The sequence below is a fragment of the Ictidomys tridecemlineatus genome, chromosome 5, assembly GCF_052094955.1.
Source record: "Ictidomys tridecemlineatus isolate mIctTri1 chromosome 5, mIctTri1.hap1, whole genome shotgun sequence".
Classification (NCBI taxonomy): domain Eukaryota; kingdom Metazoa; phylum Chordata; class Mammalia; order Rodentia; family Sciuridae; genus Ictidomys; species Ictidomys tridecemlineatus.
Window position 1 is genome coordinate 20,732,062 of NC_135481.1, and position 25,759 is coordinate 20,757,820.

General features: G+C 34.0%; 1 protein-coding gene across 8 annotated transcripts in view; it reads left to right on the plus strand.

Annotated features, from left to right (window-relative positions):
* Positions 1–25,759, plus strand: part of Vps13c (vacuolar protein sorting 13 homolog C) — a 180,383-nt gene that overhangs the window by 146,677 nt on the left and 7,947 nt on the right. For 5 of the 8 annotated variants that reach the window (XM_021727149.3, XM_040275775.2, XM_005316639.5 and 2 more), the window contains 9 exons: positions 7,832–7,971; positions 9,802–9,883; positions 10,864–10,977; positions 11,675–11,750; positions 12,025–12,188; positions 13,461–13,506; positions 16,349–16,472; positions 16,945–17,059; positions 22,553–22,641. In XM_021727149.3, coding sequence (XP_021582824.2) covers positions 7,832–7,971; positions 9,802–9,883; positions 10,864–10,977; positions 11,675–11,750; positions 12,025–12,188; positions 13,461–13,506; positions 16,349–16,472; positions 16,945–17,059; positions 22,553–22,641 — 950 coding nt within the window. Of the gene's footprint in view, positions 1–7,831; positions 7,972–9,801; positions 9,884–10,863; positions 10,978–11,674; positions 11,751–12,024; positions 12,189–13,460; positions 13,507–16,348; positions 16,473–16,944; positions 17,060–17,914; positions 21,523–22,552; positions 22,642–25,759 lie in introns of those variants that run through there. The other 3 variants (XM_021727159.3, XM_005316641.4, XM_078049526.1) reach the window with 2 other exon arrangements.

A 25,759-nucleotide genomic window follows, 5' to 3' on the forward strand; every position in this document is an offset into this window, starting at 1 on the left:
ATGAGCCACAGTTATTTTCTTAGTGCTTAGTGATTTTGCCTTAGGGAAAGGTAGGAGCTCTCTCCACCTGAGATTATCTTCCTGGACCTCAACACTCCCTGACTTTACACATGGTTAATCCACATTAAAGAAAAAACAACCAGGTTTTCCTGGCCTCACCCTATGTCCATTCTACTCGAGCTCTACATCATTTAGGTAAAATGCCTGAAAAATGCAGAATGAGAAAGGAGAGTGATCAACTTTATTTGTCATGTTGAATTATCTTTTATATATGTGTTCTTGCACTATACACCAGTGTTGATACTGCAAAGAATGTAAGCCAGATGGAAATGGGAAAAACCCACATTTAAGTAATCAGTGGGAGTGTCTATGTGCCGCAGTCTGGCTGGGCACAAAATCAGGAGCCACTCAAGCAGGAACAAACTTTATTTTTGAAACTGTCGCCAATGCCCCGTATGCGCCCGCGCCCAGGAAGATTGCCCATCCACTCATGCGGCGTTCTCCCGGAACCCCAGAGGAAGTTCCTCTCCCGGAATTCCCTCCTACTGCACTTCCCCAACCAATGGGAACTTTCCAGGAGTACCATAGCAGGCTGAGGTGAACATCAGGAATCCAATATCCATATGAATGCAAATCTTAACATAATCATATCATCTCAATGGCTAGCTGGTGTCACCTTTCAACCAAAAAATGCCATGCACCATATTACTTGGCTGTGGCTCTTAGCATCTCCCCCCTCTGTTTAATTAAGCAACAAGCAATGTGGCTAGGGACCGTGCCTGTTAGGTTTGTCCAGTTCAACATATGGTTCTTACCCGTCATCGGAAAACTGACCTCTAGGCGTCAGCCTCCTGTCTTAGGTTGATACCACTGTAATTGGATCATACCCTTCACTGACTACCGGTCCAGCATATAGCCATACTTGTGGATAGGCCTATGTACCAGTGGGGGTGGGGTGAGGTTCTTTGCCTCACTTTTGTTGGCCCCCAAAATTAGACCATCATTAGTAGAAGGGAGGAGGATACAGAGATGCCATGACACCAAGTCAATTGATGGCTCTTTAGGAAAAATTGCAACACTGGTGACACATCAGCAAAGATATGCCAGCACTACCATAATTCATTGCATCAACAGATAGAGCACAATGCATACAAGTGATACATAGTCCAGGCAAGTTTTGTAAGCAGTTCAAAGCAGAGGAATCTATCAATATGTCCATTTCCTCCCAAAATAAATCGACTCAGTGATTGAGCATTACTTGTTGAGTTATTATTCATTGATGCATCAATTTATACAGTTTGTTGTGATAACTATCGAAGAAACTATAGTTTGGTTTCATCTTGTCTTCACCAGCACTGGGATGAAGATAGGAATTATGACAATGATGCTAAAAAAAAATTATGTAACATTTCAACAGGTAGTAAGAAAACAATTTTTTGAACAATTTACATTATCCTGAAATATTCATTATATAATGAAAAGGAAAGGTGAAAGTAAACAAACAGATCTGTTAACCTGCTTATTTGTACACATATTAAAACAATCCTCAACAGCTGTTTACCCAGTTTAAATTAAACCATTAAAATAACGTGAATAATAAAAAAATTTGGATCCATTTATTCATGAGCGCTCCTCATATATGATATATGGACATACGCACATACAAACAACACAAAACAGAAGTGTGCACACATAACATACAACACATAAGATAATAGTAAAGGCCTTGTAGCTTTACCTAGGTGAAATCTCCATTGCAATGTTTAAAAACTCCATAGTCAAAAAATAAAACTGATCAGAGAAACATTAACCTAGGTCTGTATGAGTTCAAAAATAAAATAGAACTTTATGATGTGGGAAAAAGAAATAATAAAATAGATATTGAAAAAAGCATCCTGATTAATCACTGTCACAGATGTAAGAATAGCCAAGCTGGAGTTCTGGATATCAGCTGTTATATGGATTTGAGTCAAATCATCTTCTTTTTGGTCTGTAGAAATTGTTTTGGTTAATCTCTCTGGAATCCAAATTGGCTGCTGTTCTCCCTGTGGAAAAACACAAACAGAGCCCTGACTCCAGACAATCACTGGGTCAGGACCTTTCCATTGTCCTGTTAGAATATCCTTCCAAAGTACCTTGGGCTTATGTACATTTTTTGGATACAAATGTCTTTCTGCAGCACTAAGCCCTGATGAATCCAAATTTAAAAAGTTTAGAGTAAAAAGGGTTATTTTAAGTTTATCTTTGGGGGATATATACCCCTTTCCAATTCCCTCCTTTTGTTTTAATAAGTACATTTTAATAGTTTGATGAGCTCTTTCAACTATGCCTTGACCCTGTGGATTGTATGGAATTCCTGTTATGTGACTAATGCCAAATAATGAGTAAAATTGTTTAAAAGAGGTAGAAGCATAACCAGGACCATTATCTGTTTTTAACTGTTTTGGAATGCCCATAGTGGCAAAATTTTGTAAGCAATGAGCTATAACATCTTTAGTTTTTTCTCCGGCATGAAGGTAGCCCATCAAAAATCCGGAAGAAGTATCAATTGTAACATGCAAATATTTTAATTTTCCAAATTTTGGCAAGTGTGTGACGTCCATCTGCCAAATGTGGTTAGGTATCAGTCCTCTAGGATTGACTCCAAGATTAGCTTGTGGTAAAAATGTTACACAATTTTGACATTGTTTTATTATATGTCTGGCTTGTTCTTTAGTTATTTTAAAGTGCTTTTGTAAAGTATTAGCATTGACATGGAACCTTTTATGAAAATTTATAGCTTCTTCTATTATGGATAAAATATGTATGTCATGTGTAGATTTATCTGTTAATTCATTGCCCAAACTAAGAGCTCCAGGCAATCCTGTATGTGCCCTGATATGTCCTATAAAGAATGGATCTTTTCTGTCCCAGATTAGACTTTGTAAAGTGGAAAACCAAGAGCAAACAGTAGAAGAAGGGGAAATCCTACCAGCATCTTCAGGGGATACTAAAGCATTAACTACGTACTGACTATCAGAAAATAAATACAGAATCTTTAAACATCATAAAAGCTTGTAATACTGCATTAAGCTCTACCTTTTGAGCTGATTGGGTACTAAAAATGTAAAAGTTTGATCAGGGGTAACTACTGCTGCTGTACCATTATTTGACCCATCAGTGAATATATTTGGAGCATTCATGATAGGGGTTTTTCTTGTCATTTTTGGAAAAACTACAGGATGCTTAGACCAAAAAGACAACAAAGGATTAGACTGTCAGTGATTATCAAATGAAACATCACATTTACATGTGATTATTGCCCAAGTATTTAACTCATTAGCTAACTCATCAATTTGATCCATAGTATATGGAGTAATAATTTTATTGGGAGAAATCCCAAACACTCCCTTTGCTGCTTTTATTCCTTTGAGTATTAATTGTCCTACAGTCTCAGGATATCTAGTAAGAATAGTGTTAGGAGAATAAGATAAATGTATCCACAATAATGGACCTTCTTGCCAAAATACTCCTGTACGAATATTTTTTGTTGGTAGTACAATAAGTAATAAAGGCAAACTTATATCAATTCTATCCAAATGCATATTTTCCATATATTTTTCAATGATTTTTAATGCCTTTCTTGCTTCAGGCGTTAACATGCGGGGTGAATTTGGATCTGATGGACCTTTTAGGATATCAAATAAAGGTCCTATCTCTCCTGTTGGTATGCTTAGATAAGGCCTTATCCAATTTATGTCTCCCAATAACTTTTGAAAGTCATTAAGTGATTTGAGTTGATCTACTCGTATTTGAATTTTTGGTGGACGGACCATGGTTGAGGACAATAGAACTCCTAAATAATTAATTGGAAGATTTAATTGTACTTTATCTATTGCTATCTCTAGATTATAATTTTTTAATAAATTTGTAAGTGTGGCATAACATTCTAGCAATGTGTTTTTATCTTTATGTGCCAATAATACATCATCCATATAGTGAAATGTTTATAGTTCAGGATTTTGATTTCTAAGTGGCTGGATTGCTTTGTTAACATAAATTTGACACATAGTTGGGTTGTTAGCCATCCCTTGAGGGAGTACTTTCCATTCATATCTCTGATCAGGACTTTCATGATTTAGTGCAGGGATAGTAAATGTAAAATGTGGACTATCCTCAGGATGAATTGGAATTGAAAAAAACAATCTTTAATATCTATAGCTAAAACATACCAGGTTTTTGGTAAAGCAGACAATTGGGGAATCCCTGATTGAGCAGGTCCAATAATAACCATCTCATTATTAATGGCTCTTAAATCTTGTAATAATCTCCATTTACCAGATTTCTTTTTAATGACAAAAATGGGAGTATTATGGGGAGATACGGAAGGTTGTATATGTCCCTCCGCTAATTGTTGTTTGACCAGGTCATGGGCTACTTGTATCTTTAGTTAGGGACCACTGAGGAACCCACACTGGTCTTTCTGATTTTCAAGTAATTTTGATTGTCTCAGTGGCCCTTTCTGAAAATCCAATCCATGTCTATTTATTCCTTGATCTATTTGAATTTTTTATACCTTGTTCTTGTTCTCTTAATCTTTTTTCTTTCCTAAAGCCTTGTCTAGCCCTAGTAGTGGGTACGTTAGGATTGATGTTATTTGTTAATGTCAAACCTAATTGATCTAGGACATCTCGTCCCCGTAAATTTATAGGAAGATGATCCAATACATAGGGCTGTATAGTTCCTTCACATCCTTCAGGATCCTTCCAGTCTAATACCATTACACTTCTATGGGGATTAGTCGCCACTCCTAGGCCTCAAAGCTTTTGAGTGGCTTGTTGTAATGGCCAATGTTTTGGCCATTCTTGACGAGATATGATGCTAAGGTAAGCACCTGTGTCCAGTAGCCCATTAAATTCATGTCCTTGAATATTTAGTTTTAGCATGGGGCGAGAATCTAAATTTAAAGATAGCATAGCCCAATCTACACCTGTGGAGCCTAATCCCCTGGAACCTCTTTCTACAGTACGACTGGAAAATTTATCATGTAGGCTGGGTATTATTAATAACTGTGCTATTCTATCTCCTGGTGAAATTACTGATATACCTCTTGGAGAACTAGCTATAATTTTTATTTCACCTTCATAATCGGGATCAATTACCCCAGGACTTATCATAAGTCCTTTTAGTGTAGAAGAACTGCGTCCCAATAATAAGCCTACTGTTCCTTGGGGAAGAGGTCCTTTTACTTCTGTGGGAATGATTTGAACTCCCATCTCTGGAGTTAGTACTGCTCTGGCAGAGGGGCAGATGTCCAACCCTGCGCTCCCTCTAGTTTGTCTGATGAGGGATTTAATGGATAATGTGTCCTGGGCACTACCTTGATGGTGCTGCTGGGTTCCTCCATTGTCCCGTATATTTGAGGTTTTGGGCCCCCGGAGCATTGGGCCCTCCAGTCCGTTTTTTGGCAGTGGAGCCTGATGCCTTTCTCTACGATATCGTGGGTAAACACTTGGTCCTTGTCCGGTTTTTGATAACGGAATACTCTCTATGGTGGTTTGAGAACAGCATTCATTAGCCCAATGTCTCCCTCTACGGCATCGTGGGCAAATACCCGGTATTCTATTCCTTTGATACGTAGCTTTGTTAAACCCTCCTCCTATGGGGCAACTCCTTTTAAAATGTCCTGTTTGATCACAATTATAGCATGTTTTTGGCCTGGCATCTAAAGCCTGTTGTACCGCTGCCAAGACATGCCCTTGTTCATTAATGTCTCTGCATAATTTAATATATGTGTTTAAATCTTCATGTCTCCATGGTCTAATGACCTCTCTGCAGCAATGATTTGCTTGGTCATAAGCCAGTTGTTTTATAAATGGCATTGCCTGTTCTGTATCTCCAAATATTCTAGAAGCTATTTGAATAAGCCTATCTACAAATTTAGCATAAGGTTCATTAGTTCCTTGTATTACCTTAGATAATTATCCTTGTAAATCTCCATGCCCCTGTAAAGTTTTCCATGCCCTAACCGCATCTACAGCAATTTGTGCATATACGCCAGGATCATATTTAATTTGTTGCCGTTGACTCTCATAAGGTCCTTTTCCTAATAACATATCCAGATTTCTTTGAGGGTAACCGGCTGCTGCATTTGGCCTAGCTGTCTCCATGCAACATTCCTCATTGGCAACCTTCCATAACAAATATTGTCCTCCATTTAGCACAGATCGACACATGTTAGCCCAATCTGCTGGTGTCATGTCTAAGTTGGTAATGGATTCGACCATGCTCACAGTGAAGGGTACTTGTGGCCCATAGGTTGTTACAGCCTCCTTTAATTGCTTCACTGTTTTGAAATCTAAAGCACGGTGAATTCGTTGCCCTCCTGCCTGCTCAAGTACAGGGCATACTAATCTTTGGTGTCCTGCCTCAGGATTCCATCCATCAACTATGGGAGTTGAGGGCCGCTCAGCTATAGATGGAGCTGTTGGTTGAATTACGCCCTCTGGTGATAGAACGGAGTTAGTAGCAGCCTCCTGTTGTAATTCCCCGCCTGATGGTTGTTTTTCCTCTAAGCTTGCTTTCTTCAAATTTTTCTCTGACTAGCTCGAGAGACCTTCTCTTTTGCTTGACCTAACATGTTTTTTACCGTAGTCTGGACCTCTAACAATTTACTTAACGGTCTTTCGATTTGTTTTTTACTAGTTTCTAATCTACTATAAAGGTAACGCAACCCAATAAGATAGCATAAAACAAAACCGAAACAGAATGAAACAAAAGTGGAACAAAAAATAGTTGTATCAATTTTCTCTTTCTCAGGGCTGAACAACTTCAAACCTTGAGCCAACCATTTTTCCCAGTTTGCCTTAGAAAATTCTAGGGATAGGCAGCTTGAAACAAAAACAAAATAAATCAAAACAAGAACACATTGTTTTTTGAAATCGTCACCCATTCTCTTGCCTTCCCTCAGGGGTGAGCAATTTTACTCACCTCCAAGCTTCAGGCGTTCCCCGTACGGGCCACCAATTGCCGCAGTCTGGCTGGGCACAAAATCAGGAGCCACTCAAGTAGGAACAAACTTTATTTTTGAAACTGCCCGCCAATGCGCCGCACGCGCCCGCGCCCGGGAAGATTGCCCATCCACTCACGCGGCGTTCTCCCGGAACCCCAGAGGAAGTTCCTCCCCTGGAATTCCCTCCTACTGCATTTCCCCAACCAATGGGAACTTTCCAGGAGTCCTGTAGCAGGCCGAGGTGAACATCAGGAGTCCAATATCCATATGAATGCAAATCTTAACATAATCATATCATCTCAATGGCTAGCTGGCATCACCTTTCAACCAAAAATGCCATGCATCATATTACTTGGCTGTGGCTCTTAGCATCTATGGAAGTTGAAAACCTTATTACTCTTTTAAAAGCTTATTTGGCAACTTGCTAACTATTACCATATTTGTCATGTTATTGTTGTGACATAGTTATATCAGTTATTATCTTAATTTTTCCATAAATGATTTACCTTAATTGAAAATAAATAATATCCATTGTTCTGATGGCAGACTACTTGCGACATGTTTTTCTTCTTAAGATGATTATGCCATTTTTGTGAAAGCTCTCCTCCATATGAAAATGGTATTTATATTTCAAATAGAGCTTTCTTTTTGAGTTAGTCTGTAATTTTATCCAAAAAATGAGAATCAAAAGTATATTCTGTGTAATGTTCACAGGAATAGATTGATTGGGAATCAAATTAATTTTGAAGGATACATTTGGTTGCATCAGTCAGTCTGGTACCTAAGTATTTAATTTTTTTGTTTTTATGTTTCATTTATTGAACATGATTTTTCTTTCAGTTGCATTTGAGTCTGTCTTTGGGTTCTGGAGGTGAAGAATCAGACAAAGAAAAACAGGAAATGATTGCAATTCATTCTATTAACCTGCTGTTGAAAAGCATAGGTGCTACTCTAACTGATGTGGATGACCTTATATTCAAGTAAGACTTTTGTTAAAGTTCATTGGAAAGCATTTGTACCATTTGTGCCAAGGTTATGTTCCTGGATATCCTCTCCATTTGTACCACATTAGACTAGAAAATAGATGACTCTTACTACTCATACTTGAAGAGTTTGGTTCATTTCTTTATGTGCTTTAGGTATGCTTATTTTATTTGTTACAATTAAGGGTGAATTTTTTTCGATACTCATATCTAGATAATGCATGAATGTAGAATAAAAATGGAATTATTTTAGTATAGAATATTGTAAAGGAACTGTATTTTAAAATAGTTATATTTAGAAATATGTAGCAGTTGGGAAAGATTTCAGTATAACCATTTAGCAAAGTTGGAAATAAGAACTCCTTGCTACATTTAATGTGAGAATGTTTATGTGTGACAGATAAATGTACATTCAATCATTATTTGAATTCAATATTTAACTAAGGTATTTTTTGTATTACTTGGGAATACAAAAAAGTCCATTTAGAGTATTCTCATCTGACATGTGCACTAAATTTCAGAAGAAATGAAGGATAAAATACAAAATTCAAAGTGAGGAGACTTAAGAGAAGTTAATTATTATCAAGTTTTGAGAAGTCCTTTCTAGCTTAAAAGTACTGAGAAAAAAAATACAAGATATTTTGACTACATAAAAATTATGGAGATATAACTCAATGGTAGAGCTCTAGCCTAGGTTGTGCAAGGTCCTGCATTTGACACCCATCGCTGCAAAGTGAGAGAGAGAGAGACCACTTCATAGCAAAATTGGTGAAAACAATTAAGGAAAAAACTGGAAAATACTGATAATTACGATAGAGGTGATAAATCGTCTTAATATTGAGCATTGATGAAAAAATTTAAAGATAATAGCCATAGGAAAATAAGAGATAATTTACAAAACAGATCATGATTGACAGGTATTGGAGTTGTCCGACTTTATTTTTACAATATATATAATTTGTCAGAGATTTCAAAATATGAGTAATCCTAGTACTAGAGCGAATTGGATCTAAGAAATGTGCACTTTTTTATTCTCTTGGTATGAATGCAAGGATGTGAGTGTCTGTTGAGATATATTATATTTACATCATAAATATATACATTGTATATATCACACATATGTTATTGTTATCTTTCCTTTAGTAATTGTTTCATGGGGGAATTCAGTTTAAGAAACTTTGAAATGCAACCAGAGAGTTACATAAAATATACACATGGTAACATTGTTTTTTTTTAAACCAGAAATTGGGCATGTCTGACCATTGTTCTTTATGGCACCACCACAAAATGGAATGCTAGGCATCTGCTCAAAATGATGACATAGGAGTTTTGAATAAAGATATAGAGAAATATGTTTGCACAATGTTTAGAATAAAAGTGGCATATAAAATGTTTTAGATACTTTATAGTTGCACAGAAAAGAAAGAATTCAAAGTGGGAAATGAGAAGAATAAACTTAAAAATTATGGTATGGGTGGATGATTGTTGACTTTTTAAGACTATTACTCTTTTTGTTTATGACAAACTTATGAGACCATACTATATTTATAATAATTTTGTTACCATAATGATAAGACATCAACCATAAATTGTATGTGGCAGATATACAAAGTTAATTGTGAAAGAAATAACTATGACTAGTTATTTCAGTTATTGCTGAAATTTCAAATCCTTTTTTCTTTCAGAAAATAATCTTTTTTAAAATTTTAAACATCAGAAATTTATTGGTTGCTCAAAACATTACATTGATTTTGACATATCATATATCATACATTTGTTCAGAAAATAATCTTAATATCATCGAATCTTTCCTTTTTCTCCTCCCAGACTTGCTTATTATGAAATTCGATACCAGTTTTACAAGCGAGATCAGCTTATGTGGTGTGTTGTTCGGCATTACAGTGAGCAGGTAATTTCCCATCGTAGTAGCTCATAAGGAATATACTTCATAAAATATTTAAGCAAAATATTTGTATGTGATTGTATAGTGTGTGGTAATGTTTACATATTTACCTCAATTTGTAATCTCAATACTTAGTGATTTCTTAAATGATTAATTTCTCTTTCTTCTACCACTCTTTATATACCTTTTAAAAATTTACTCCCATGCTATTTTCCCTTTGCAGTAATACCTTTTCAACTTTGGGAAATAATAGTAACTTTGGAATCATTAACTTAAATTCTTCGGTGACAGCAGTTTCTAAATGTAGTCTAGTGGAGTTGTAGGAGGAATTCTAAGCAGTTTCCTTCCTTTGCATCAGTCACTTCATGGTTTGGGTGTGTATACAAAAAATAGTTGTTTCAGGCCACTCAGGTACCATTGCTGTGCCATGGAGCTGCATGGTGATATTTCTTTATCCATCTTGTGCTGGAAGATCTTTTCACCTATAGTAGTATAGACATTATTATTATATGTTCAAATAAGTTATATTGTCCATTTTTTTCAGTTAATAATTATTCCTCATAGAGTTCATTAGTAAAAGTGATGATAATACAATAATAAAAACAACTAACAATTACTGAATTACATGTTCATTTAATATATATTCTCACCATGCAACATGAGTATAACCTCCTGTGTTAATAGATGAAAAGGCTGAGGATGATAGAGACTAAATGACTTGCCCAAGGTCACATAACTGCTTATTAACAGACTGTTCCTTAAACTTAGTTCTGTCTAATTTGAGAGTTCCATGTAAAGTGTAACACAGTGCCTTGTATTTACAATGTTGAAGATCTGGTAATGTATGTAGTTGTTGTTCTACACAGCTTGCCTGAAAACACAAACCTAATTAGTCAGCATCCCCACTTTTTTCCTATTAAGTGTGGCTTGATGTTGTTTCTGTCAACAGTAAATAACTCAATTTACTGTTTTTTTTTCTTCTTTAGTTTTTAAAACAGATGTATGTCCTTGTATTGGGCTTAGATGTGCTTGGAAACCCATTTGGATTAATTAGAGGTCTGTCTGAAGGAGTCGAAGCATTGTTCTATGAACCCTTCCAGGTATTGTTTTTTTAATTTCAGTATACATATAGAAAAATGGATATTCTATTTTTATTGACAAATAATAATTCGTATTTTAATTGTATCTAGGAATTGAATAATGTTTAAATACTTAAAATCAATTTTTACATTTTTATTTAAAAGTACTTGAGATGATATTGAAAGGTTATTTTAAAACTAAATGAGCATGTCTAGTGCTCTTCTGTGCAATAAATGTGCCCATGTCTTCCACAAAAGGATTAATGGGGCATTAAAAATTGACTTTGCTTCATATTCAAGCTTTCAACAGACTTATTCAGGAGCCTAGTATAGTGAGAGTTTTAATAGGACAACACAGAAAGAATAAATGAAAGAACAAAGAGTCCAAAATATGTGGACTCAGTCTATTGCTAGTGTAGTCAGTTTGAGCATTCTAAAGGAACTTTGTACTGGAAGGCCAACTTCAGATTGTAATTAAAGCCTATGATTCACACCTGTTAAATTTGTTATCTTATGGAATCCTTTGAGGTCATGTGTGTTTAAAATATTTTCTATCACAGTGGATGTGGTGTCATTATTTGGGATATAGGAAAAAATTGTTGCATCCCAGTCTTTATGGATCATAACACATTCTATGTCTTCACAGAAACTCTGAAATATTAGATTGAAAGTCTTAAACTAATTTAAATTTTAAGTAGTAAACTTTTCTTTGAGCCAGGGTGCTGTTCAAGGCCCTGAAGAATTTGCTGAAGGATTAGTGATTGGAGTAAGAAGTCTCTTTGGACATACAGTAGGTATGTATCACTTATGTGTGTGTATATTTTCTTATTTTTAAATGGAAAATTAAAGTAGCCTGCTGATTTTTTAGTATAACTTGATGGTGTTGAATCACTGTACTTTATTTAAATAAGTTTATTCCTCTTCTTGATAAATGGCAAAAAATAATTTCTACATTTTTGCATATGAGGATTTTAAGCACCTGTTAGTTTAAAACAGTTGTATATTGTGTACTGTGATGGTGGTTTTCTAAAGAAACAATGTGACTCACTCTCCTGGGCCTTTTTGTAGGTGGTGCAGCAGGAGTTGTATCTCGAATCACAGGTTCTGTTGGGAAAGGTTTGGCAGCAATTACAATGGACAAGGAATATCAGCAAAAAAGAAGAGAAGAGATGGGTCGACAGCCTAAAGATTTTGGAGACAGCCTGGCCAGAGGAGGGAAGGGCTTTCTGCGAGTAAGTCTCCAGCTGACTCTTCAAAAAACCCTCGACTTTTATATATGTATACTTTAAAATATGCACTCTAGCTATCATTTGAAACTTAGAATGCCACTTATGAGTCTAGGTCTGTCAGAGTAGCAATAGTGATAACTTTGGGAGCTGTGGTTTCCTTTTTGCTCTCCTTCCTCCCTGGCTCCACCAGTGCTATTCCCAAATCCCCAACATAGTTTTCCATTTGGACTGGGGTATCTCTAATTGATGGCACCTTAGCCCTAGTGTGGAAGGGGAGGAAGTGAGCAGCAGGGGAATATGATAATGGTGATATTAGAGGGAGGAAGGGCTCTTGAGAAGCAGATTTAGTCCTCTAGTCATCCATTTCTGTGCAAGGAATGTATTAAACTTAAGTGATAAACCAGGAACTGCCTTTCATTGCTTTTTAAAACTTCTAAACTTATGTAGATAACATATGACTATTGCTTAATTATATAGGTACTGAGTGAATTCTTTCCTTACAAATCATTACAAGAACACTTAAGTTCTATTTTTAATAAAAAGTATTAAAACAACATAGATAAAGCTAGAGTATTCTTTATCACCCCTCACCGCTTTCTAGAGGTATGTAATCTTTTCAGTTTAATGTGTGTCCAGTTCTCTTTCTATGTGTTTACAGAATATAAAAGTAATTTTAGTTATTACCATTACTTGAAATTATTAAGAACATGTAAGTACTTTAATATTTTAAGTTTGGAAATAATTTTAGGAAACTGCAACTGCTGTGTTTGAGCCAGTGACTTTTAATGTCTGTTATATACTCTAAAGTGCTTTGTCAGGGTTACTTGCTATTCTTGGGAGTTTCCTTTATTTTCAGTTTTCTACACTTCCACTAATTTGTAAAGTAATCTCATTAAAATTTGTAATTAGATCTTAGAGATATTTCACTCTACTCATTTTTACTGATGTAGAAATTGAGGCTTAAAGATAATGAATCAACTGCCTGGATTATATAGCTGAACCTACCAGAACCAGAGTTAGAATCTTTTTATTTACTGCTCTTTCTATTATAAGATTTTACTTCTGTAAGGTGTTCTAATTTAAAATTTTCTGTGATTTAATATTTATAAAATCACAGTGCTCACTTATATGTGCATGTTGTTCACATTATCAAGTCCTGTTTTTTAAGAAGCAGTCGTTTCTAGTATGTGTGTAGAGACCCCTAGTGTTGGTTTGAAATAAAGCACCTTCCCTTCATTCAGTCAAGGCTGTGACTGATTTTTTTTTTTTTTTCAGGGAGTTGTTGGTGGAATGACGGGAATAATAACAAAGCCTATGGAAGGTAGGTTGAGAAGGGCTCCTTCCTGTACAGAGCTGGAAGAGCTGATGCTTGACTAGCAGATGTTGTTACTACTAGATGTTTAATGGAGAGAGTACGGACTCTATTTTATATACATAGTCTTCAACTGTAATATATTTTCCTCAGAAAGCAGAAAGATTAAGTACTGTCTGTGATTTAGACTTTGAGTGCAGTTTTCAACAATTCCATCGACAGTCTAGATTCTTTGGGGCCCTCAATAGCAATTGGCTTGTTTTTTAATTTGTTTTTATTCCCATTAAAAAAAATAATGTGCTCTCTGTTGTAATTCCTATCAAAAGCCCATGTGACTTCTGTCCAGCAATTGACAAGATGAATCTAAAATTTATGTATAAATTGGAGAGTCTTAAATTAGCAGAAGCAATCTCAAAAAAAAAGAGCAAAATTGAAGGACTTACACTTTCCAACTTTAAAACTGACTACAGTATAAAGCTGCAGTAAGCTAAGCTTGATACTGATATTAGTATAGACAAATAGATCAATGGGATACAATTGAGAGTCCAGAAATAAATCCTTACAATTATGGTTAATTGATCTTTGACAGGGGTTCCCATTCCTTTTAGGACTATAAGCCTATTCCTTGAACACTAGGTTGTGTCCATTCTATAGAATAGAATGATCATTTTAACAGATGGTGCTGAGACATCTCGTATCCACATGATAAATGAAATTGAACCCTTACCTACACTGTATATTTATGATTAAATTCATAAATCTAAGAGAGAAACTATATAACTCAGAATAGATTAAATGCATAAATATAAGAGCAGAAGTATAAAACTCAAAAGAAAATATAGAAATAAATTTTTATTACTTTGGGTTAGGTAAAGCCTTTCTAGATGTCAACTGGACATTATCAAATTTTAACATATTTGTTTCTCAAAGGGCACCAACAAGAAAAGGAAAAGAGCTGCAGGATGGGAGAAAATTTTTGCAAATTATAAGAGACTTATATCTTGAGTATGTGAAGAACTCTTATAACTCAATAGGCAAAGGACATGAATAGGCATTTCTCCAAAGAAGATATACAGATGGCTAGTAAACACATTTCATTGGTCACAGGAAAATGTAAATCAAACCACAGTGAGATACTACATTACACTTACTACTAAAGTCAGGTGTTAAAGAGAATGTGGAGAGATATGATCCTCATGCCCCGCTGGTGGGAATATAAATAAGTACAGTCACGTTGGAGAAAAATAATCTGGCTTTGCCTCAAAAGGTTAAACCTGGAGTTACCATATGACTCAGTCATTCTTCTCAAATATATATATATATATATCCAAAAGAACTGAAAAAGGTGTCCAAACAAAAGCTTGTATGTGAATATTCATAGCATTATTCACTGTAGCCAAAATGTAGAAAAATCTTAAATGTCTCTCCCCTGATGAGTGAATAAATTAAGACATGGCATATCTATACAATGGAATAGGGTTTAGTTATAAAAAGAAATCAGGTACTAATACATGCTGCAAGATGAAAGACACCTATGCTTGAAAACATGATACTTAGCAAAAAGAGCCCAGGTACAGTAGTCTGTCTACATGTTCAGTGATTCCATTTGTTTGAAATCCAGAATAGGAAAATTCATAAAGATAGGAAGTTTCTCTAGATGGTTTCCTAGCTCTGGGGAGGGAGCAGGGAAAGGAGGTAAACTGGGTGGTAGGATCAAGTGAGGAAGGGTAGGGGAAAATGGAGAATGGAGGAAGATTGTTAATGGCCATAGGCTTTCTTTCATGTGAAAACTTTTGCGATAAGGTTGTTATAATTTTTAAAAGTACACTGCTTGAAAAATCTTGATGGTTGTCATACACACACAAAAAAAAAAAAAAAGAGAGAGAGAGAGAGAGAGAGAAGGTTTTCCTGTCAGTTCTTAGACCTTCCAGTCACTAATGCTGATTAAACTCTTAGGTCAATAGTTCTGAAACTTGAGCATGCCTTAAGGATTTGATGAAGTGATTATTAAAACAGATTGCTGTCCCCGCACCTTCTAATTTCTGATTTAGGAGGTCTAGGGTGAATTTGCATTTAACACTTAGAGAACCACGATTTTATCACATTAAGATTAAATTTAACTTGTTCAGAATTTCAAATTCTTGAAGTTTTCTGGATTTGAAGTAGGTCAGAGACCCCCTACCGAGAGACCCTCACCATTAATTAAGCAGAAACCCCCACCATATTTGTGGCTTGTAAATCCCCCCCTTTTCTCAGAAAGCTTCTTACATGGGATGTCAGAAAAAACTTCTAGCCAGGCAAGGTGGCACACATCTGTAATCCCAGCAGCTCAGGAGGCTTAGGCTTCAGGAGGATTGAGATTCAAAGCCAGCCTCAGCAAAAGTGAGGTGCTAAGCAACTCAGTAAGACATTGTCTCTAAATAAAATACAAAATAGGGTTTCATATGTAGATCAGTGGTTGAGCATCCCCAGGTCAATTCCCAGTACCAAAAAAGAAAAGAAAAAACTTCTGCATGCAGAGGATATGGTAGTTGGTAGTTTCCTCTTTTTGTAAATGCCAGGTTTGTAGGGAAAAAAAACAAAACAAAACAAAACTTGCAAAACTCCTGGTCTAGAGGATGTGGAAGTAAAGCACTTGTCATGTAAAAACTCCAAGCCCCTCCTCCCACTAGCTATAAAGTTCAAAGAATTGCCAAAATCTCTGATCAGAGAATTTGGACTGACTGCAGTCAATAAACCTGCTTCCTGAAAACTCCTTAGGTGTTCAGGCTTTTCTGTCCTACTTCAAGTTTGGCTCAGGTCTTTGCTTATTTTAAAATATCTTATATTTATTATTTATGGTTTTCTGAAGGTGCCAAAAAGGAGGGAGCTGCTGGATTCTTTAAAGGAATTGGAAAAGGGCTTGTGGGTGCAGTGGCTCGTCCAACTGGTGGAATCATAGATATGGCCAGTAGTACTTTCCAAGGCATTCAGAGGTATGGAGAGCATGTTGTGTGTGAGCTGTTTCTGTGTTCTAATTGGTACTAGGACTGCATAGATAGATGAGATATTTTGTCTGCTCTTAAGGCTGTATGTTTCATTGGAAGCTTTTTAGCTTTACAAGGTAAAGTGCTACCAGAAAGTAATAAGAAAAAATTTTTATGGCTCAGTTTCTCTTTTATTCAGTAGATGTTTGCTCATACTTGTGATTCGAAGGTACAAAGGATACAAAGAGTAAATAATCCAATCTGTGCTTTTACTATTTGACATTTTCTTTTCCTTAAGAAAAGAGGGCCTTAGAGTCAGATAAACATGGATTTAATGTTTTTTTTGTCTTAACTTGGACAAGTTATTTAAAATTACTGATAATTTTTATAAAATATTTATGTGTCTAATCAGCATGTATAATTATATTATTTTGAAAGATTCTCACTTAGTTTCTTACCCTTTTTCTGCTTTCTTATTCAGGGCAGCAGAATCAACTGAGGAAGTGTCTAGCCTCCGTCCCCCACGCCTGATTCAGGAAGATGGTATCATTCGTCCATATGATAGACAAGAATCTGAGGGCTATGACTTATTTGAGGTAAATTCTATTCTTCACAGTCATGAGTGATTTTTTTTTATTAAAATATTTTTTAGTTATACATGGACACAATATCTTTATTTTGTTTTATTTTCATGTGGTGCTGAGAATTGAACCCAGTACCTCACATGTGAGAGGCAAGTTCTCTGCCACTGAGCCACAACCCAAACCCATGAGTGATACTTAATTAAAAAAAAAAAAAAAAAAAAAAAAAAGAAAGATTTCAAGGGTGAGAATTCATGGGTGGGTCTTTAAGTCCCTGAATCGTGAACTTTTTTGAAGGATTATACATGATTTATAGAGTAGAATTTGACTGTTTTTAATTTTAACATAACACTTTAAATGGAAATAATGGGAACAAAGCTTTTTTATGTGTGTGTAGGAAGGATGACATCAGAAGATGTCATAGGCTATATCTATTTCTGTGGAAACTCATGTAGTTAATGGTGTTAGTTTTGGTTTCCTGCTTTGTAGGTAAATACTGGAATGTCACTTCTTTCTTTTCTCACCACCAAATTAATTTATTTGCGCTACTTTGTACATCTAGGTTTATTTAGGTACATAAAACTGGAGGAAGAGAAAAAAGAGTATATATGATTATAATCTCATTAAACCTTGAAAATTAAAGTTTTTATATTTTGTTTTAGTTTTAACTTTATTATATTTAAAGTAATATATACATGTATAAACTGCTATTCTCCTATGACTGATTTCCCCCAAAAGAAATAAATATGTTCCTCTTGATAAATATGTTCCTCTTAATTGTTTTTAACCTTTGCTTTTTATTATATATGACTATGTTTAAACTTTTTGTGTGTTTCTAACTTTTTTTTCTTTCTTTTTCTGCCTACACAGCAAGAACTGGAAATACAGGAGTAAATGTTTCCTATACTACTACTTGATTTCATCCTTAAAACTCAAACTGTGGTATTAATTGTGTGTGAATTTGATTGAGAGTCGACTTTAGTGAAATTTTCTTTATGGCTTTCACCTCCTTCTCAACTTTTTGTAGTAATGACTACAAATGAAAATTGTATTATATCTGGTAATACTTATACAGGGTTAAGAGAGCCCCCATAAAAAATAAGAGAATACAGGAAATCTCTGTTCTCCATTTAATGGGAGAAAGACTACTGGGTCCAGAAGTAGACATTTATACTATTATTTTGAAAATCTTACCTTTTCAGGTGATGTTCATGTGCATTTCATGTAAAGTTGAAAAGGCGGATAGTTGTTATGTCCAGTCTAATAAATAACTTTTTTATGTTTTTGAGTCCTGATGATGGAATTACACCCATCTCAGCTTCACAAGTCACTCTAAATTTGCTCAAGGATGGGACTATGACTGGGGTACATTTTTTAAAACTGAACTGAATTCATCCTCAAATGAGAGATGGCACATGAATTTTGAGAATATGTTCTTTCAGTGTTTCTATTTTCAGTGTTTTCAGTGTTTCTATTTCTCCATACCTCTCCCTTGGTTCTTGTGGTGCTAAGAATCAAATCCAGGGCTTCATACACGCTAGGTGAGCACTCTACCACTGAGTCACATCCCCAACCCAACCTCTGTTTTTTTCTTTTATAATCCCTTAGTACTATTGCTAAATAAATAGCAATAATTTTTAATTATGTTACATACATTTTCAGCCTTAAGCATTTAGAGTTTTAAAAAAATTTTTTAAAAATCTCCTTGTCAATTATGCTTATTTCAGAATTGTTTGGTTTACTTTTTATAAATAGAAGTAGAATATGTAATTAGGCAAATTATGTGGTTTTTGAATATGTATTTATTTTTAAAAACCAAACCTTTTTGCTTTTAAAATTCTTAGGGAAGATTCATCTAATGAGAACAAAATAATAATGATTATAGATTATCATTTTAAAATCATTACTCCCATAAGTTAATTCTGTAAGTTACATTTGAATTTCTTTTTAAGATATCTTATCTCACAACTTTCACACTCTCCCCAAAATTGAAACCAAAGTAAAACTTAGATTTCTAATGTGTTGTAAATTTGAAGATAGTGAAACTATCAATTGGATTATATATTTTTTGATAACTACAATTATTTAAATAATTAAATACTTCACATATAAAAACAAACACTTTAAAGAAAAAAGAAAGACCAGCCTGTGCTGGACATATGGAAGAAATATTACTTCTTCCCTAGGGGCTGAGGATGTAGCTCAGTAGTAGAGTGCTTGTCTAGCATGCAGAAAGCCCTGGGTTAAATCCCCGGCACACCACCAAAAAAAAAAAAAAGGAGAGAGAGAGAGAGGTGGAGAAAGAAAGAAAGACTTCTGTAAGAGACCAAGTATAACAAACATGTAAGTATTAAGAGTAGCTGACAGGCTTTTCCTGTGCCTAGGTAATTGAAGTGAGGCAAGCAGGTCATGACATGTACAGTTTTGTATGAGAATCAAGCACAATAATGATTAAAGATGCTTTCTTGATCATCACCAATACTTACCCTTCCCAAAGCTCTTGGATAAATGCAGTAATTTTTTATTTTCCTGGTGTATTGCAATTTAAATGAGACAACTTTTGGGAACTTTGGGAACTTAAGATTTTTTTCTTATTGTTTACTTTGTTTATCTCTTTGTTACTAAACCTTTCCTTGTGATTTCCCTTCTTACAATTATATGTCAGTAAGCACAAAACTTCAAGAAACTTTGTTATTTTAGCTAAAGGTATAGTCACATTGTCTACATATAGTCATATGTATAGTAGTATTTATTAGTTTTTTGCTAAGATATTAAACATCCCTACTGGGCGCTGTGGTGCACACCTGTAATCCCAGCAACTCAGAAGGCTGAGGCAGGAGGATTGCAAGTTCTAGGCCAGCCTCAGCAACTTAGTGAGATCCTTCCTGTCTCAAAATAAAACATAAAATGGACTTGGGATATGGCTCAGTGGTAAAGCAGCTCTGGGTTAAATTCCCATTAACAAGAAAAAAAAAAAAAGATTACGCAGCCCTTTACACTGTATTATCATTTACTGAAAGAAATAGATTGTTTACTGCCAAGAGGATTTAGTAGCTTTTTTCATGGGTAGCAAGTATAGGCATTTGATACTTGAGATATGTGTTCTTTTTCACCCTTACCCATCTTGCTGTGATTGGCTAGTTGGGTAAGAAAAAGTATTTACTGATTTTTTTAAAGCTATGCTGGATATACAGAAGAAAAAAAAGACTCTGACCTTAAGGGACCATGTATAATAAAATGAGTAAATAAAATCCTAGATCTTATTGTAATATAGGTATATTCTAAGTAAGTTATTCTTTCTGCTGAGTCCTGCTTTGTTCTTTAATACTCAGCTTTTAGGATTCCTAAATCATATGCCATTATGTCATAGGATATGCTCTTCTGCCTGTCTGCTATCCTAAGATCTTACTGTTTATATTACATACAATGCTTATATTGCACACCATGTGACAAGTTTTTAAATTTAATGTCTATTTTGGTTTAGATGTTAGTGATCATACAAGATTTGAAATGGTGTTCATTGCTTTTTCTTTTCACTAGCATTTAAAATTCTTGTATTACCATCTATTTTTTAAATTTTTTATTTAATTTATTTTTTCTGTGGTGCTGAGGAATCAAACCCAGCACCTCACACATGCTAGGCAAGTACTCTACCACTAAGTCATTAGTGTACTAATGTACTTAGTACATTAATTACTTAAGTACTCTACCACTAAGCCCTTGCATTGCCATCTGCTGAGGTAGCCTTACACTGTATACTTCACAGTTGACATTAAAGTTGTTCATGTTACTAATAGTAATAATGCTCTGATAAACATGATAACATATTTGCTTTTTCATGTTTTGTGTTATTTACTTATAATTAATTTTAAGAAATAATTACTGGAGAATGGCCTTTTGAAAGTATTGTTAATTTACTCAAGTAGCATTTTGGGAAGAAGGGGAGTGAATATTCAATCACTGCTGTCATCAGTGACTGAATATCTTAATCTGAATCTCAGACTGTAGTGGATTTTTAGTGTATGAAAAAGATGGTTTTCTAAAGTGTGTTAATGGTGATAAATTATACTTTAAAAACTCTTAATTTGAAGCACAGTAGTCTAAGAACTAATGGAAATGCATAAAAGATAAAAAGACGGTAGACTTTCTTGTACTTGCATATCTAAATATTTTAACATTTAACTTTCATGCTAAAAAAATACACTATATTATTATGTTTTTCCCCATTTTGCTCTTTGAAGAAATTGAGGCATTTTATAAATAGCAAAAGCTTTTTGCTAGTTCCCATAGGAGGGCTTGAAACAAGTGACCATCGCCGTGAAAACTGCTCTTCTGTGAGATACATCCTACAGATGAGACCCCAGTTTTGTGGGGATTTCTCTTCCCTGTTCATGGCTATTTGTAATTGTCAAAGAATGACTGGGAACCAGACTTCTTTTAAAAATGTATATTTAAGCATTAAAATAATGTCAAATGTGCTTTCTCTGCTTGTGATGATTTTGATTATATTGTCCTTTTTAATAATATTAGTGGAATAATCTTGGTTGTAAAGCATTATGGTCTTATTCAGTTATTTATGTTCTGTATTATATATTATCATCTGATCTTTAATCATGAATTCTAGACATTCAGTAATTATTTTATTAGCATACATCATAAAAATATTTATTGTTTTTAAGGTATATTTACTAATTCAATAATTTTAAGATAGTGAGAAGGAAAATAAATATTTTAATGTGCTATGATTGTATTTGAATTATATTATTGATGCTCATATTCATCTTCAGAAATAAGTTATGCCAACTATTTTGAAATCTTAGAAATTCTCCATGTTCATGTTAATATCATCATTATATTTTCTTTTTGTAAGAAATATGATTTTACATATAAATCTGTTTTTCAATGCATGTTTAATCTATACAACCAAGTATTTAAAAACATTGAACATCAGTTCTTTTGGAATTTTATCATTGGTATAACATCTACCTCTCTGTAAATCATTGGTTGGGTCTTAACTTTGGAGAGGGATTTTAGACCTCCATCAAAAAATTCTGATGAGACACATGATCTGTCCTCTGAAAATTGTTTCAGCACCACATTTTAAAAATTTTATATTCTATGCTAGACAGTTCATAGATCAACCTGAAAGTCCTTGCTGTGAACTTCAGTAATGCTAAATCAGCAGTTTGTATTAGCATATGTTTATGTTTCTTACCTAAAATGTGTGATTATTTCTAATAGATACTTTAAAATTTCTGTGTCACCACAGAATAAAATACCAGATGATCACTTGGTAAGCACTTAATACATATTTTTTCTTTAAGGGCAGCAATGGAAGTTAACTTATAAACACACTATGGGTATTTTTCTAGCTTTGTGTGCCAATATGTAGAACTGTGCTTTTGTTCCTAATAAAATTTTTCCAACGTTCTTATTATAATTAGCTATTACACAAATATTACTTGAATATATAAACTTCCCAAATCTTAACTCTTGTTTCCTTTTCAGAATCATATCAAAAAGTTGGAAGGAGAGACTTACCGATACCACTGTGTTATTCCTGGAAGCAAGAGAACAGTACTGATGGTTACAAATAGGTATTATTTTAGGCAACATTTTTCAAGTACAACTTAGTTGTATAGATCATAGGAATTTTTAAGGGTGAAATGGATGAGGATTTAAAGGACTGTACTGCAGTGGAAAAATATTAATTGCCATAGAATCACAAAAATACAGATTTAAATAGGTCCTTTAAGATCATCTGTTCCAATGCCCTCATGTTGGAGATGATGAAACTGAGACTTAGCATGGTTTATGAAGTAATCCAGATGAGAGGACTCCTGAGATTGGAGTCTGCAGTGGGCTTTACACCAGCAGTAGTGGCACCATTGTAAATGAGTTACAATTCTAGTTATAGAGGTGAAAACATGAGTGACTTATTCTTACTGGGTTTTATTTGAGGTGATTACTATATCTCTTTAAAGGGATGACATTATTTCTGTGTATTTGTCCCACACTCTCCTAAGCATTTTTTAAGTGCTAGATACTTTTTCAAAAAAAAAAAGAAAGAAAGAACTCCCAATTTTACCCCAAATGCAGATTGCAGAATCACGTTGGTTACATATCCACAATTTTACATAATGCCCTATTAGTAATTGTTGTATTCTGCTACCTTTCCTATCCCCTACTATCCCCCCTCCCCCACTTCAATCTAATATATGAAATATGATATGTCAAGAGCTTTGTAATGTTGTGAACAACCAATAAAAAAATAAAATTATAAAAAAAACAGCATAAAAAAGAAGAAAGAAAGAAAGAAAAGGATTTGTATTAAACTATCTGCTTATTTTCTTGGAATTTACCCTAGAAATAAATTTATCGCAAAATGACTATTATGGAGTAATAATTTTTCAGAACTTTCTAAGTGATTAAGGCAAAGTACTTAAGATAGACAAGACCCTGCCTTCGATTCCTCAGAATTGCCTTTAAATACATCTGGATGGGAAGGAATATAAGGACTTGGAGATAAACAAGTCTGTCTAAAGAGAAGTTTAACCAGTCATGTAAGAGAATGTTATCCAGTCTTCACATCTATTAAAAATTAACACAAAATAATTCATCTAAAAAACAGCTTTTACAAATTCAACAAGTAATCACTCATTGGTATGCCCGAGATGTTATTGTTTCCATTAGATTAAAACAAAAACAATGTTTATTTTGCTCCATATTGTGTTTAGCTGACAGTGGCAGTATGTTAATTTTAAAATTATTATACCTGTTATGTAGATAAGGGGATCCAGTTTTTTTTTTTGTGTGTGTGTGTGTGTGATAATTATTACTTTTAGTATTTGTTTGATGTAAGGCGTTCTGTGGAAATATTACTGTATACATTATGTACCTGTTTTTTGCATCAAGAAACTTGAAGAATAATAGTAATTTTATGTAGTCTCTTAAGGGAACTTTTAAAAAAATATTTATTAGTTGTTGATATACCTTTATTTTTTTATTTATTTATATGTGGTACTGAGAATTGAACCTGGTGCCTAATAATAATAATAATAATAATAATAATAATAATAATAATAATAATAATAATATTAGTGTTCTACCACTGAGCCACAATCCCAGCCCCTCTTAGGGAACTTTTTATGAGGCTGTTAGTAAAACAGTATTCCTGACCACTATAGTGACATAGTTGCCCCTGCTAGTTTTAGAACATTCTAACATGGATTTCTTTGAGATAGTTATCATTATGTTGATCTCTTTGACCCTATGATTACCCCCCCCAAAAAAATCTATCTCATTTCTTCTAAATACAGCATTCTTTAAAATAGCTTTTTTAAATTGCTAATTATATTTATCCATTTATAGATAATACAGAACAAAATCAATAAACTTTCTTTAAAGGGTGAGATATAAATACAAGGACTGTGCTTTCTTTCTCAGCTTTTTGAATCACTCTGCCCTTGTGATGGTAAAGATAGCCATGACCACCAGTGTACTAAAAAATGGTCATGGCTACACTCCAGTAAAATTTTATTGAAATAGGCTTTGAGCTAGATTGGGCTCCACAGCCATAGTTTCCTACCCGCAATACAGATAATTTAAAAGATGAAAATAATTAAAGTTAACTAGACATTCTTGTTTATATCTTTTGTCCCAATATAATTATTAAGAGCCATCTCTTTTATTTTTAGAATGTCCTGGTATGTACAATAAATTTAACCCACAAAATATTCTTTACCAACAGTTTTACCATCCAGATTGACCACTATTAGCTGACTTATCAGATTGTTATAGTACATGTATTTTTTAAAAATTATGTGCAAAAAATGAATTATGTCCATTTTGGTAATCTAGGTTTTTATATATCGATATTAGTATAATCATTTTCTCAAACCATTAAATTTTATTGACAACCTGACTTTTAATGACTAGATAGTATTGTATTTATGGATGTACCATAGTTTATTCAAGTATTCCCTTACTATTTGTTGTTCAGTTTCCCTTTTATCAATAGTGTATTATATCTTTGCAGCAAAATCGTTTTCTTGTTATTTCCTTGGAATAAATTCTTAAAAGTGAGATTGCTGGCTTAAAAGTTTTGAGGTTTTTGAGGCCTTTTTATATATTGCCAAGTCATTTTTCAGAAAGTTTCTGTTAGCTTTGTGTGCAGCTGTATGTGTCCTTTCTTAAGTGATGCTAGTTATGGTGGAAAATAATTGGTTTTTATTACCAATTTTTAATTATTGATGAATATGAATGTTTTAGTATATCAACCAGTTATATTTTCTATTTTGTGAATTACTTCTAATTTTTCAATGGTTTATTTTTTCCCACTGAATTTAGAATTTACTTTGCAAATTATTGTTACCAAAATATCCTTTATCCAGACTGGCAAAAATAGCTTATTTTTATTGCTTATTGCCAGTCTGGATAAAGGATATTTTGGGGGTTAGATTTTTTTGCAAAAATTATTGATTAGCTTTTTCTGCCCGATGTATTATTTCCCAATATATATTGAGTTTTCTTTCAAAATTTGTTTCAAGGTTCTTTTACTTAGTGGTTTTAGAAACAAAGCACACGTTTCATAACCTAAATTTATTAGGTTGTAGTTCCGCTAATTGATCTTAACTCCCCCATTGTTTATTTTGGTAATCTTTATTAGGAAATTGATCCTTGGGCTGACTTATTTTTTAACTGTTAGGGAAGGGG